Here is a 13946-nt window from a genome sequence, read left to right on the forward strand (position 1 = left end):
TACACTTGGATATCGCCATAGGAGATTGCCACAAGGACAGCTTCGTGGTAGGGAATAGAAAACGGTCACTGGCAAAGGGATACACCAAATGCTTTTGTCTACCAATTTTGCCCAGGGAGTTGGAAAGGATTTGAACATCACATATCCTTGGCTATCAGAGTAAAAGCCATGCAACAAATCACGTTTTGTCCATTTTTACTTGGAACTGCAAACCACTTGAGTTAATTATTCCTTTCATTTATGATCATTCGTGATTTTTTTTATTGATGTAGCATTCAGAGATCAAGAGTTTCATCCAATTAGTTTTAAATAGTGACAAAAATTGGAACTTAGTTTGACTACTTACCCTGTTATTATAACCTACAAATTTTTAAATCTTAAAAAAAATGTTAATTTGCCTTATGTTGATTTTCGAATAATTTCCTACTGATTATTTTATAGATAAGGATTCCTAAAAACCAAAGCGATAAGTAATAAGGTTTTGCTTCGGCCAGCTAAAAATAAATTTGTTTTTGTTTTGTTTTTCTAGATTATTTATTCTGCACCGATGATGAGATAACGACGGAACGGTATGGCCTGACCCGCTGACTGCTCATCTTGGACAAGCCAACAATTGGCGTTGATTATTTATCAAGGTTTCTGATTTGATCAAAATTTCATTTTCTTTTCTTTAAGTTTATGTTACCGATCCTTTTCGAAAACGAATCAATAAGGCTAGGTGAGGTAAAATGTTTTGCGAACCTATCCTTAGTGCAAGGATTATTGGAAAGTATTTGATGTAGGAGAGGGTACGCAAGTGTTTTATTTTTGTTTAGCCTCTTCATCAGTGCATTATACAAGCGAATCAGTTGAAACAGTTAACTCTCTTCTTCGCCGTTCAGGTCACTTATTTTTTTTAAATTGGTCTAGTGCTCTGCTCTTGTGGGTTTCGTTTGTGACGAAAAAGAATTATTCTTTCACGTTATTGTGTGCCATGGATATCTAATTATGTATTTTCTATTTACAGCATTTGGAGTCGTCTTGTTGGCCTACACGTCAAATTATCGGCTATGGAAAAATGGCGATCAGCGCGATCTACGTCCAATTGCTGGTAAGTGCGTCGATAATGATAAGACTAAATACGGTTTCACAGGGGCGGTCAGGTCTTCAGGCGACTGAAATTATTTTCGGTCACATTCACGGTATTTTGTCAACAGAAGTGGTTTTCGGTCCCGCTTTTGATATTCCATGTGAATTTCTCTGTAGGAATGAAGTCTTTGGCCTAGTTTTTACGCTGATCCAAAGTTTTTGTGTTTTTTTAAATTTGGGTCTACGAGGGATTTTTAAAATTATTATTGTTTGTTATTATCATATCAACCTACTTAAGAAACAAAGGCCTAAATTTAGCTAGACGCGCGCCAAAATGTTTGATTGGTTCTCGGGGGAAAACAATTAATTTTTTTAATTTATTTAATCGTGCTAAAACTGATGATCGTGATTCTGGCATGGGAATGTAGTGAAGACGCTGTGAAAAAAAACGGGGATGGTGATGAGGCTCGTAGTGCTCAAGTCGTATTTAAAAAATGTGCATTTTATTTAGAAACTGAGGGAACAATTGCTGGTGATGTTAACGAAATCTCGTAGTACAAGAATTGAAATTGCGGAAGTAACAAAAAATCCAGCGATCAACGACCTGCTCGTTTGCCTCTTTTATTATTTTCACATTACAATGCAGTGAAAGCAAATATGAAAGATCTCTTTGAAACGTCTTAGAGCCACGCTCAGAGCTAGTAGGAACGCGACAGGCAGAGAAAGTTACAAATCATATCGTGAAATCGTGAGCTATTATAACACGTCAGAAATTTCATTTTGGGTATAATATTGCCTGTTTAATTTTTCTAAATCACGTGTCTGCTTAATTGTCTACACGTTTTCGTGATCATCTCCATAATCTGGGCATGTTTTCTGTGAATTTTTGTTTTTGTTTTATTATCTAGTCTGAAAAGGTGACATTATATTGAGATGATATTTTTCTTTTAGGTGAAAAGCCCAACAAATATCTTCAACACAGTCCTGGAAAAACGCTGATTGTACCGCAGCAATTATGCTGTTAATTGGGCAGTTACAAAGTAAGATAAGTATAAGACATAGTTAACAAGTTGTTGCGTGTGTCATAAGTCGCCAATGACGGTCAGTGACTTTTGGCTTGGGTATAAAAGTCAACAGCTTTTCTTTTGCTCGTGCAACAAAATAATCTCAGGGCTTAAACTAGATAAATAATTTGTTTGATTGATAACCGGGGAGATTAATTGAAGTTTTTCAATTTTAGAAATAGATCACATTACAGAGATCCGGCTGGTTGGACTTGGAAAAAAAAAAAATAATAGCTAGAAAGTTTTCCGCTTTTGTAGGCCAATTTTGAACAGAAATATTAAAAGAAAATCTATGATAGATTTTGCTTTATTCTCATTTTTACCAGTCAGTGAAGTGTTTACCTATCAGCTACTTTCTTGAAGATGAGCATAAACATTTTGTGGATTTGTTACGGATTTTTCTTTTTTATGCAGTTTTTCGTGGGGTTGCTAATAATTATTTTTTGAATCGTTTCGCGTTCTTGGTTTATTAATTTGCGGGATTGTGTTAGGTGTTCCCAAGAATATAATTCTCAGAAACAATGACAGAAGACGTTGTTGGATATTTTCCGGACCGGGATCGAGGTAAAAAAAAAAGATCGGTCACAATTCTGGGGGAGATTCAGGTGTTTTTATTTAGGCATTTCTTATTTATTTGCACTTTCACGACTTTCTCCTAGTAGTAAATAAAGATAGGCAAAAGGCGAAAAGGAAAATGTTCAAAAACCGGTTAGTTCAACGAAGAAGTGAAACAATGACGCCCATTTTCGTTTCCGTATTCAAACTGCTATGGGAAAATAATATTCAATTGGGTCTAGCTATTGATCAAGTGTTGTTCCCATATTTCATCCTTCTGTTGTTTTCCCGTATCCATTCAAAAATCGTCAACAAAAATGACGGAAGATGTCATTGAAGTATCGGTTGATGTGCTCTCCCATTCTCACCGAATTGCTAACGAAAACAACTGCCCAAGTGATTCTCGTGTTTACGGTGTTCTCGTCCGCAACGCGACCAAGACATTTGGATCTGGAAGTAAGAAATGTGCAGTTCTTCAAGGACTGAACTTGTCTGTTAAACGAGGATCAATGTAAGAAACGCCATTTCGTCTTAATTTTATTATTAATTCAGGGAAATTGTAAGAATAAGATTCCGTACGGCAGGGTAAATAAAACTACGTAAGTTATAATTGTGTTTTAAATAGATATGGATAGATTGGATTTTTAATTCCCGGAAAATTGTACGGTAGGATAAACTAAACTAAAACTATCTGTTTTATCATTTTTTTTTTTTCAAAGATACGGATTGCTAGGACCTAGCGGATGTGGAAAAACGACATTGTTAAATTGTCTCGTCGCTTTACGCTCCTTAAACGGTGGGGAGATTCAGGTGTTGGGGCACGAACCAGGCTCTCCTAAAAGCGGAGTTCCCGGACCGCAGGTTGGCTACATGCCACAAGAATTAGCCCTGTACGACTATTTTACCATAAAGGAGACACTTACATACTTTGGTCGCCTTTATAAATTGAAGGCGGCTTTCGTAAAATCGCAATGGAAGTTTCTGTCCAATTTGTTGGATCTGCCCCCGTGTGATCGTTACGTCAAGACGCTGAGTGGCGGACAGCAGCGACGCGTCTCGTTCGCCGTCGCTTTGTTTCACGATCCTGATTTGCTCATCTTGGACGAACCGACAGTTGGCGTTGATCCTGTACTCAGACGCAGGTAATTTCTCAATTTATTATTGCTATTCTGATTCATTAAAATTATTCTTATTAAACCACCTTAGTGATTTTTAGTTTACATCATAAAATTTAAATTATTTGTTTTAATTGTTTTTAATTGATAGCATTTGGAATCATCTTGTGCGTCTAAGTGTCGACCATGGCAAAACGGTGATCGTCACGACTCACTACATCGAAGAAGCAAGACAGGCCAACACGGTATGATAAATTACATTTAAATCTTATCAATACACGTAATATAAATGCTGTTGGATTTTTAGATTGGATTGATGCGTTGTGGTCGTTTATTAGTCGAGGATTCGCCCGATAATCTGTTAAGGAATTATGGACTCTCAACATTGGAGGATGTTTTCCTTCAACTCAGCAGGAAGGAAAATTCTAAAAATCCAGAAGTCGAATCTGCAGAAATTGAAGCAAATATGGCCAGCACGATTCCGGGTTCCAGTGAGTCAGACCCCAACACCGGCGCAGCGCAAACTCTGCCAGAAATCGCCAGAGTTTCCTTAACGAATTTGGACCGTCAGTGGGACATAAATGGAATTGCTTTGCCACCGACTGATTGCTCTTCTCCTACAGTAGGAAATCATTCATGATCTTTAATGCACTTAATTTTAAATTTATTTTGTGACCCCAGAACAGGCAAACAAGCCCTTGTGCACCCATACTACATACTACATCCGGAAGTGCATTATTGGAAGAAAAATGGGAAATATTTAAAAAGGCCCTGCCATCCCCCTATCGGGTTGGGGTCCTTGTTCGGAAGAATTACTTGGTGTCCATTCGGTTTACATTGTGAGTTTCTTTTTTAGTATTTGACTGAATCAATAAGTTAAATATTTTTTACGATGAAGACTATTTATAGCGACTTTCTTCGTGCCTGCCATCCAAACTTTCATCTTTAACTTGTGCATCGGACAAGACATGACTGGCCTCAAAATGGCCATTGTTAATGAGGAAATCGATGCGAACCAAGGTCGTCTATGCAACTATGCGACTGATTGCTCTTATTTTATGCTCAGTTGTCGCTATCTTCGAAACATCAAGAACAACATAATCCAGGTTGACTCATTTCTTTTGAGATTTATTATCGATTGCATGGCGGAAATGTTTTTTGTTTTTTAATGCATCAGGTTCCCTATGAAAATTTATCGGATGCTCTGGAAGCTGGAAGGAATGGTCAAGTTTGGGGCGTCATTCACTTTGGTCAAAATTTCACCGAAGAATTTGAGATGCGGGAGGATTCGATGAGTAAAGAAAACATAATTGGGAGGCAAATTAACATCACAATGGATTCTTCCAGTGAGTAGAAAGAATATTAATAATTTTATTTTTTAGTTATTCAACATGGTAGTTTGCCTTTTTTGACAAAGATCAACAGATTGATGCGTTCGTTAAAAAATGGCTTGGGGAAGCTTATCGTAATTTCCTCAAAGAATTTATGGGTGCGTGCGGGTACAATCCAGAAGCCAGTTCATTGGCTATTGAGGTAACCTTTATAACATTTTGTTTAGAATGATCCAATAAATTGTGGTTGATTTGATTAAAAACGGATCTCGAATTAAGAGTGATCTTATAACTTGCGGGTAATTTCATTTCTGTTTTGTTTTTTTAGTTCGTCGTTCCAGTCGATGGTCTCAAAGACACAAAATCCACTGAATTTATGGCTCCCGGTGTTATTTTATCGTAAAATATGTTCATGCAAGTTCTACTAATTTTTCTGCATACTTAACTTTTTACTTGTTTTTTGAAGTACTGTCTTCGGCTCGGCTCTAATTTTAGGATCCGATTCCTTTGTCCGTGAAAGAATGCTCGGTCTTGTTGAACGCAGTTTAGTCGCTGGTACCGTCAAATTAGAAACTTGAATTCGCATTTAATTTAATTACATCAATTTCCAGGCGTAAAGATGAATGAAGTTTTTATCAGTTATTTAGCCAAAGAATCCATTACTATGATTATCCAATCATTATTACTTTACGTATTCCTGTTGCTTTGCAACATTCCTTGTCTGGGCAGCGTAACCTTGGTGATATTCATAATGTTTCTCGAAGGATTTTCTGGAATGTGTTTTGGTAATGAACGAGGGATTTATTCTTTACATTTCGATTAAATTTTATTTGTTTAATTTTTTGAATTTGTTTCAGGTATGATGATAGCCTCAATTTGCGATACCACAAGTGGCGTTCTTTACGTTGCGCAATCCTATTTTCTCCCTAGATTATTTTTGAGCGGACAGACGTGGCCCATCGAAGCAATGCCGGTGTTTCTCCAATATGTCGCCTGCTCACTTCCAACGACTTATGCAACGGTATCATTAAGAAATGTTTTATTACGAGGTTGGGGTCTAGAACGACCTGAAGTTTATTTTGGAATTTTAACCACTGTTGCGTGGATTTTTGGTTTTTTAATTGTTGCCTCCGTTGTTTTACGGTTGCGCAAATATTCGAGTTAAAAACATGTTCGTTTAGACTAGAATTTTTAACGATGAAAATTTTTTTAAAATATTTATTCCTTCAATCACAATCACGTATTTGCCACCACAAGTTGTCTGTGGTCACTGTATATACTTAAACTAACCCGCACTGAGAACGAATTTATTCATATGAGGTTTTATTGATTTTATTTTGGCATTAGCTAACATGTTTACTTTGTCTGGCATAGCGTAGTTTATCCTCACTGTATATAATTGGTATGTTGATAAGACCGAACGACAATTTGATCCCCATTCAATGTTGTTTGCCTCCATTGGACGAACTTCATTTTCTTGTGACGGATGTATTCTCCTGAAACCAATTGCCAAGTAGGTAGCGAATACATCAATTGCTTTGGCTGTCTGAATTATACGACACATTTCTTTTTCTTGTGTCTACATTATTTGAAATCAAATTGTTTTGTTTTGTTTTGTTTTTGTTTGTTTTTTATCGATTTTTGCACCGCCTGAACATGAAGCTGCAACTCGGCAACTCTGCATACGCATGACAATCTCCATACATGGCTTTTTTAGTTGCTACTTGCTAGCAGCTTGCTAGTCGGTTCGGATAATAAAGGGTTGATTTCCAGGCCATGATTCCGAAAAATATGGAACGCCGTTTGTAGCAGCGAAAACAGACACCCCTTTTTTCTTTCGCACCCCTCTTTGTCTCGTTGTCTGCTTTAGTCGTCTGCCAACCGTTGCCAGGTAATCCTTCCGCAGCGTTTATTTTTTTGAATTCAAGTTATTAAATCCACTTTATAATTAGATATTTATTACTTCTATTTAATTTTAATATTTTTTCGCATTTATTAGTATCTCCCTTTTACTTAATTTTCATATATTTGTGAACAAAACAACACCAGCCCACACAGCTGACTGCTCAGGGCTCACAACAGTCGGAAGCCATTCACCGAGCCATTCACGTGCTCATTGTAATTATCAGAAGGAGCATGCAGTTTTAACTGTGTTTTACCTGTAGTCCAGGAGTGATTATTCTTAAAGAAATTTCATTAAAATATAAGATAAATTGTGATTTCAACATCGAGGAAGAACCGCGTTCTTTTTGGAAAGCATTAAGGCTTTTTGTGCTCCTGTCAACTATTGGGCAAGTAATTTTACCAAAAAATTGATTTCTTTCATTCTTGTAATCCTAATGTTTTCATTGTTAACAGCTTGTCACTTTTCAAGACACCAGTTATCATCAGTGTTATACTTTTTATTTGTGACAACTACTGGCCTGGTAATTTCAGTTAATGTGGTTTCGATTCCTTCATGTAGTCTAATTTAAATGTCTTCTTTGGGTATCAGCTTGCTTTTTAGTGATGGAACTGAAATTGAACGTTATGATCGTCGCAGAAATTTGGATAGTCGCAATTCTCACAACTCAAAAAAGAAAGATCATCGAAGCCGCTCTCCTATCGACAAGAGAAGATTATCCAATGTATCCAGTTCCTCATATTCTGACAACGGGTCCCCATCTTACCACAACCGATCTCGTTCTTCTTCGCCTGATTTTCCTGGGCCAAAATACAGTCAGATGGTTAATCGATCCCTAAAGGACCTTGTGAAAGAATCAAAGAAAGCTGTAAACTCAAGTTACGGTTCATACAACCAAGACGGTATACATTTAAAATTGATACGATTATCTCAATACGCATTAAACATGAGTTGTTTCCTTTTCTATAGGAAAACTTTCAATTGGGAAATCGACTGTCAAGTGTCAACAGGTGGAATTCTATTGTTTAAGAAAGTTGGAGTTTCCCATTCGAATCCCGGAAGACCAGGAAGAAATAAAATTATCGAACGCTGGTTTGGGTTCAAAAGTTATTGAAGTTCCCCTGAACCAATCAGGCAAAGAAATGAAAAATCTGATTCACTCGTAAGCAATAATTTATTCTTGTTAAACATATTTTTCTGTGACCATAAATATTTTTTTCTTGTGCATAGAAACTTTCCGTCTTTAAAGGGAGACTTCATCATTGCATGTAGATTGAAAAGAGGAGATAAAGTTCTAGAACCTGTCTTTAAAGAAGTACCGACAATGGCTCAGCTCTTACAGGTATATGTAACAATTTCAATGTCAAATTCATTTTCGTTATCTTACATTTTTTTTTAGAAAGCTCCGACAAAAACTAGCACAATGTATGTCGTCCCTTACGAGGAAATTGATATCGCTGATCGGGAGGAACGAGTCCGATGTTCAATATGCAATAATTACATTAAGGTTTCAAAGCGATTTGAACACCACTTGAAGTGCTCTGAGAAAAATAATGCTTAACTTCCATGAATGTGATGCTATTAATTCAGTGCCAGTTTACACCAGGCAGAATTTTATGTAATTCAATTATCACATTGCCACTATTCAATTGCAAGTTCTTCATTGCTGCAATTACCAGGATGTGTGTTTTTAACTTTAACCATTTTGTTTGAATGTTTTTATGTAATCCAGTTATTGCGGAAGATTCGGCTCGTGTTTGTTTAACAATACAACGAACTGAACCACATTTTGCTTTTTTTAACTATTACAAAAATGCATCAATGAAGTCTACAGTGGCCGTAATAATATTTAAAGATATTCCGGAGAAGTTATAGTGATTTCATACAAGTAAACATTTTAAAAGTAGATTCGATAAATGCCATTTCTTCTAAATTGAAAGTATATATCTGAAAGCTTAATATTTTGGTGTTCGGACTTTCGAAATGTGATCCAAGATATAACGAGGAACAGCTACCAGATTGATGAAAGCAGCGCTGATTGTGTGTCTTATCATTTTCCACTCCTTATGGATTGAAAAGAGTCCTGAATAGCACGTTGTTTTCAAACAACTCTACTAAGGACCATCTGCTTTCTTACCTACTTAAGTTTTTTCTTTTGTGAATTTGAAACGTAGTGTTGCTTTTATGGTTATTATTTCGCCGTTATGCCCTATATCATCTGTATTTTATTTTCTTCCGCGATCCCTACAGACGAAGAAAAAGAACAAGTAGCGAGAGAGGTGTTCACGCCAATGCCACGTGAAAAACCCCATGCTGTTCTTGCTCTTAAAAACCATTAGAGGAAAAAAATACGTTCAGTAGTTAGTCGTTCACTCTTTATGATAATAAACGTAGGAGGACTCCACACAGAAAAACTGTTCCATTATAGCAATGTCCCCATCACTGTTTTTGGAATGAATGATTGAAAGAAGCAAGATGTTATTCATCCCAGGCAGTATCAAAATCCCGCATGCTGGGATATTCCGACGCGGTCAGAAAAATACCATTGAATATTTCTGAAAAAAACAATCATATTTCGATTAAATGTAACGGGAAAATGAAAAAAAAAAACTTCCGCATGGAAGAATCTCTTGTTTAATCGTATAGGTATAAAAATTTGTTTGTTTTCTGACCCAGTGAGCGTTTAGAAGATGGTGGGGAGACGCGGGATAAAGATGATGAGAAACGACATGCATGGAAAAGAGAAGTAGGCTACAAACGAATAAAAGTCAACGCACGGATGGTTGGGGGGAGCGGGTGGTGGGAAAAGTGCTCCATCTTGATACATTAACAGGAGTGTATAAATTCAAGATCGCTAAAGAAAACTAATAAAGACTCACATGTGTGTACTCGCCCTTCGGCAGAAAATTACAAAAATATTATGATGAGAACGTTGAACCACCAAAAGAGATGATCACTAATAATCTATTTGTTGATATTTTCTGAGAATGCGGATTGAGGAAATAAATAAGTAGCGTAAATTTCTTTGCATCCCATATTTAACACCGGCGTATCACCCGGTGTTTTGTTTTGGTGTAAAATAACTTTCGACAACTAATGACGGGAAATATCGTAACTCATGGAACAACATTTAAAGTTAATTCTATGGTTTCCAAGGAATCTTAATTAAACCGCCGCTCTTTGTATTAATTTTTTGGCTTAGAAAAACAGCCCATTCACTTCACATCAACCCTTTTAGCCATTTGAAGAATATGTAACATCAAAAATTTTTCTAGTACTGTTCTGGAGAGTCCGTAACGATCCTATTGTATTGTCAAGAGTCACAGAATCTTAAGCGCAGCAGCTTTCCACGAAGTCTTTAAATAGCAGGTCACACCGGAACACAACCTACCAGTTTTATCTACATGCTAATGTTCACTAGCTACCCAATTTGGTTATTCTCTATTATCATATTTATTATTACAGCACACTTTACTTGAACAGAAAGTAAAGAAAATATAAAGGTTTTCTTAAAAGTGTAAATAAGGTCAAAGGTGTTGAAATACGAACACTGAATTTTTCATCGATTTCCCGTATATTATGAGAACAGTACCATACATAACGTCTAAACGTTACTCATTGCGTTCAGTACATAGCGGAAGGAAAGGTACGTTTCTACGGAATTTTCAAATGTAATTTTAGTGATTGGGAAATGGTTTCTCAATTCCGCCAAGGTATCTTCAGATGGACAGACAATATCAGGCACTTTGACACCACGAACTCCTCTGATGCAATGATTTTGTATGGTATTTACAAGTTGCATGTCGACATCAAATTGCTGCAATTCTGTATAGCTTTTCCCGTCTACCAAGGATCGTCTTTTCAATTCTTCTATTCCTAAAGTGAATAGTTGAATGGGAGATAAACCCTCGGTGCGGAGTTTGTGGGAGTCCCACATAGCACAGAATTCATCTAAAGATTTTTCAATCAGGGATCGGAAAACGAAATGTAGTGAAAATATGTCCATGTTGTTCGAAACGTCCAGGATTCCTTCACCTTCCATAAGACTGAAATTAAGTGAGCATTAAAAACCACATTCTTTTCCTTCACACAACATATTTAGAAAACTTACTAGAACAATTCTCTGAAAGGGGATAGGGCAACACGTAACACTTCCCTCCATATTCGTTCAATTCTGGTGTTGTGAACTGACCGACCGCTGATGAAACTGGCCCGATTACCACCCCTTGTAAGGAACATCAAATGAGCAACACCAACATTCTCCTTTCCTTTGTCAGTTCTAGAAGAAAGAAGTATTTAGAACAAAATTGAGTTGGAATCACGGGAGGAAATTGATACCTTACTCGTGATGGCAGACCAAGTTCTTTGACACCGGTTAGAAAATGCTTCAAGACCGTTTTAGCTTTATTATTGGTGTCTAACTTCATACAAAATATTTTTCGAGAAAACCCGTCAACTGCTCCAACAACAACAAACCTCCATCTAATGAGTTTATGATGAGTGTCCAAATGTACCATAGACAACGGAGCTCGCACTTGATAACGTCTTCTCTTGATTGTATTCTTGGCTCTTGGCTGGGATCCAAAGATTTCATGAACACATTTTCTTATACGCCATCGTTGGACAAAGACACCTACATTTGTTTTGAGGTTGTGTCTCAGATATACATCTCCTCCTGCAAAGGAAAATCAAACAATTTAAATGAAGCCACGGAAATTAAATTTAAATATAAAATTACCCATATTTGGTTTATCAGCCAAGACATTTGCTATGACTTGCATGAGGTCACAATCATCAATATTAGAAAATTTCTTTCAAGAAATTTTGAATTGCTTTAGTTTTCTGAGTATTGTCCAGTGGGACAAACCAAACCATTTTGCCATTTGTTTTACTGAAAAATCCCAGTCAACAAGTTGTAAGAGTTTTTCCTGAGATATTGGAATATTCATTGGTTCCATCACTAAAAAGCAAGCTGATACCCAAAGAAGACATTTAAATTAGACTACATGAAGGAATCGAAACCACATTAACTGAAATTACCAGGCCAGTAGTTGTCACAAATAAAAAGTATAACACTGATGATAACTGGTGTCTTGAAAAGTGACAAGCTGTTAACAATGAAAACATTAGGATTACAAGAATGAAAGAAATCAATTTTTTGGTAAAATTACTTGCCCAATAGTTGACAGGAACACAAAAAGCCTTAATGCTTTCCAAAAAGAACGCGGTTCTTCCTCGATGTTGAAATCACAATTTATCTTATATTTTAATGAAATTTCTTTAAGAATAATCACTCCTGGACTACAGGTAAAACACAGTTAAAACTGCATGCTCCTTCTGATAATTACAATGAGCACGTGAATGGCTCGGTGAATGGCTTCCGACTGTTGTGAGCCCTGAGCAGTCAGCTGTGTGGGCTGGTGTTGTTTTGTTCACAAATATATGAAAATTAAGTAAAAGGGAGATACTAATAAATGCGAAAAAATATTAAAATTAAATAGAAGTAATAAATATCTAATTATAAAGTGGATTTAATAACTTGAATTCAAAAAAATAAACGCTGCGGAAGGATTACCTGGCAACGGTTAGCAGACGACTAAAGCAGACAACGAGACAAAGAGGGGTGCGAAAGAAAAAAGGGGTGTCTGTTTTCGCTGCTACAAACGGCGTTCCATAGAAAAATGACACAAGACAGATAAACGTTGATTTCCAGGATTTATAACAGTGGAGTGAGAATTGATTGAAATAGAAAAGTGACAAGTGTGACACCATCTACTAGACAAGATAGGTGCATGGAATTTGTGTTCAAGCAAAATGTGACTTTCTGGTGTGAACATCAACAAGTGGTACGCCTTGATCATTAGTAGCCTAGTCTTCAGAGCTAGGAAGCAATCCTTTCAATTCATTGTGTAAGTTATTCAGTGAAATGTTTGTTATTCTTTTTCAAATGTTGCTGGTGTAGTTCTGGAGCAAATTGTTTTTGAGTATGTGGATACTAGGATGTGCTCGTAAGAATTTCACTGTCTTAACATCATGCTTCCTGATTATCCAGTTAAACTGTAAACTGGCATCAGTAGGATGCTCTGATGAACAGAGGTGGGTAACATGAATGGCGTTTGAGAACTTGCATTGACAATCTTAATCCACGATTCCACTGTATAGAAGCTTCCAGAATCAGCTTTGTCAGTGTTAAAGATCTCTAAGAATTGGAATGTTTATTGGGCTTGGGCTCTCTAATGTACCTTACAATCAAGGACTCAATTGCAAGAACCGGTCGTCGCTATTGCAACGTCAGGCCATAGACTACAAAGGAAAGACTGAACTCCCCTATAACCCTCCACAGGCGATGCTTCTGCATGACGGTAGAGGTCAGGTGGGACCGTTTTCAGTGGATATCGGTCATTTTCCTTTTCCCTACCGATTACGTGCTTCACACACACGCATTTTCGGGTACATGTAATTCATATGGATTTTTAGATTTTATACTATAATTTAATATAGCCCTTCCCCGTGTCCCTTGAATTTTTAATTAATTTTACTTACAAATTCGGGTGTAGAAAAAATAAATTTTATGTGACACCCTTTTTCGTATGAAAAGAGCCCTCACAACAGTGTTGCGCGATTTGTTTAATTTATTCGTGCAACACTGTAGTGAGGGCTTTATTCATAGGGAAAAGGGTGTCACATAAAACTTTTTTTTCCTACACCCGAATTTGTAAGCAAAATTAAGTAAAAATTCAAGGGACACGGGGAAGGGCTATATAAAATTATAGTATGAAATCTAAAAATCCATATAAATTACATGTACCCGAAAATGCGTGTGTGTGAAGCACGTAATCGGTAGGGAAAAGGAAAATGACCGATATCCACTGAAAACGGTCCCACCTGACCTCTACCGGCATGCAGAAGC

The 13946-nt window shown here is 36.8% G+C and overlaps 4 protein-coding genes across 5 annotated transcripts in view; 3 read left to right on the plus strand and 1 right to left on the minus strand.

The window, feature by feature from the left end:
• Positions 1-13946, plus strand: part of LOC124336387 (calcium uniporter protein, mitochondrial-like) — an 878707-nt gene that overhangs the window by 530023 nt on the left and 334738 nt on the right. The window lies entirely within an intron of this gene.
• On the plus strand, positions 692-6636 carry LOC124336105 (ABC transporter G family member 20-like). 2 transcript variants are annotated; one of them, XM_046789756.1, is made up of 13 exons: positions 692-1090; positions 2020-2108; positions 3407-3829; positions 3954-4047; positions 4110-4424; positions 4484-4641; positions 4701-4908; positions 4980-5148; positions 5220-5335; positions 5462-5532; positions 5600-5688; positions 5745-5918; positions 5991-6636. In XM_046789756.1, exons 3-13 carry the CDS (start codon positions 3558-3560, stop codon positions 6296-6298), a joined length of 1974 nt encoding a protein of 657 aa, XP_046645712.1. In that variant the 5' UTR covers positions 692-1090; positions 2020-2108; positions 3407-3557; the 3' UTR covers positions 6299-6636. The 2 variants fall into 2 exon arrangements, with proteins under 2 accessions (XP_046645712.1, XP_046645711.1); XM_046789755.1 differs by lacking the exons at positions 692-1090; positions 2020-2108 and adding an exon at positions 2229-3198.
• LOC124336490 lies at positions 7409-8638 on the plus strand. The gene is made up of 6 exons (XM_046790326.1): positions 7409-7428; positions 7492-7559; positions 7628-7938; positions 8006-8198; positions 8267-8378; positions 8436-8638. Exons 3-6 carry the CDS (start codon positions 7857-7859, stop codon positions 8595-8597), a joined length of 549 nt encoding a protein of 182 aa, XP_046646282.1. The 5' UTR covers positions 7409-7428; positions 7492-7559; positions 7628-7856; the 3' UTR covers positions 8598-8638.
• On the minus strand, positions 10592-11680 carry LOC124336409. Its single transcript, XM_046790211.1, has 3 exons — positions 11375-11680; positions 11148-11315; positions 10592-11082 (listed from the first exon to the last, which is right to left on the minus strand). Exons 1-3 carry the CDS (start codon positions 11551-11553, stop codon positions 10641-10643), a joined length of 789 nt encoding a protein of 262 aa, XP_046646167.1. The 5' UTR covers positions 11554-11680; the 3' UTR covers positions 10592-10640.

The sequence above is a fragment of the Daphnia pulicaria genome, chromosome 4 (assembly GCF_021234035.1).
Source record: "Daphnia pulicaria isolate SC F1-1A chromosome 4, SC_F0-13Bv2, whole genome shotgun sequence".
Taxonomy (NCBI): Eukaryota; Metazoa; Arthropoda; class Branchiopoda; order Diplostraca; family Daphniidae; genus Daphnia; species Daphnia pulicaria.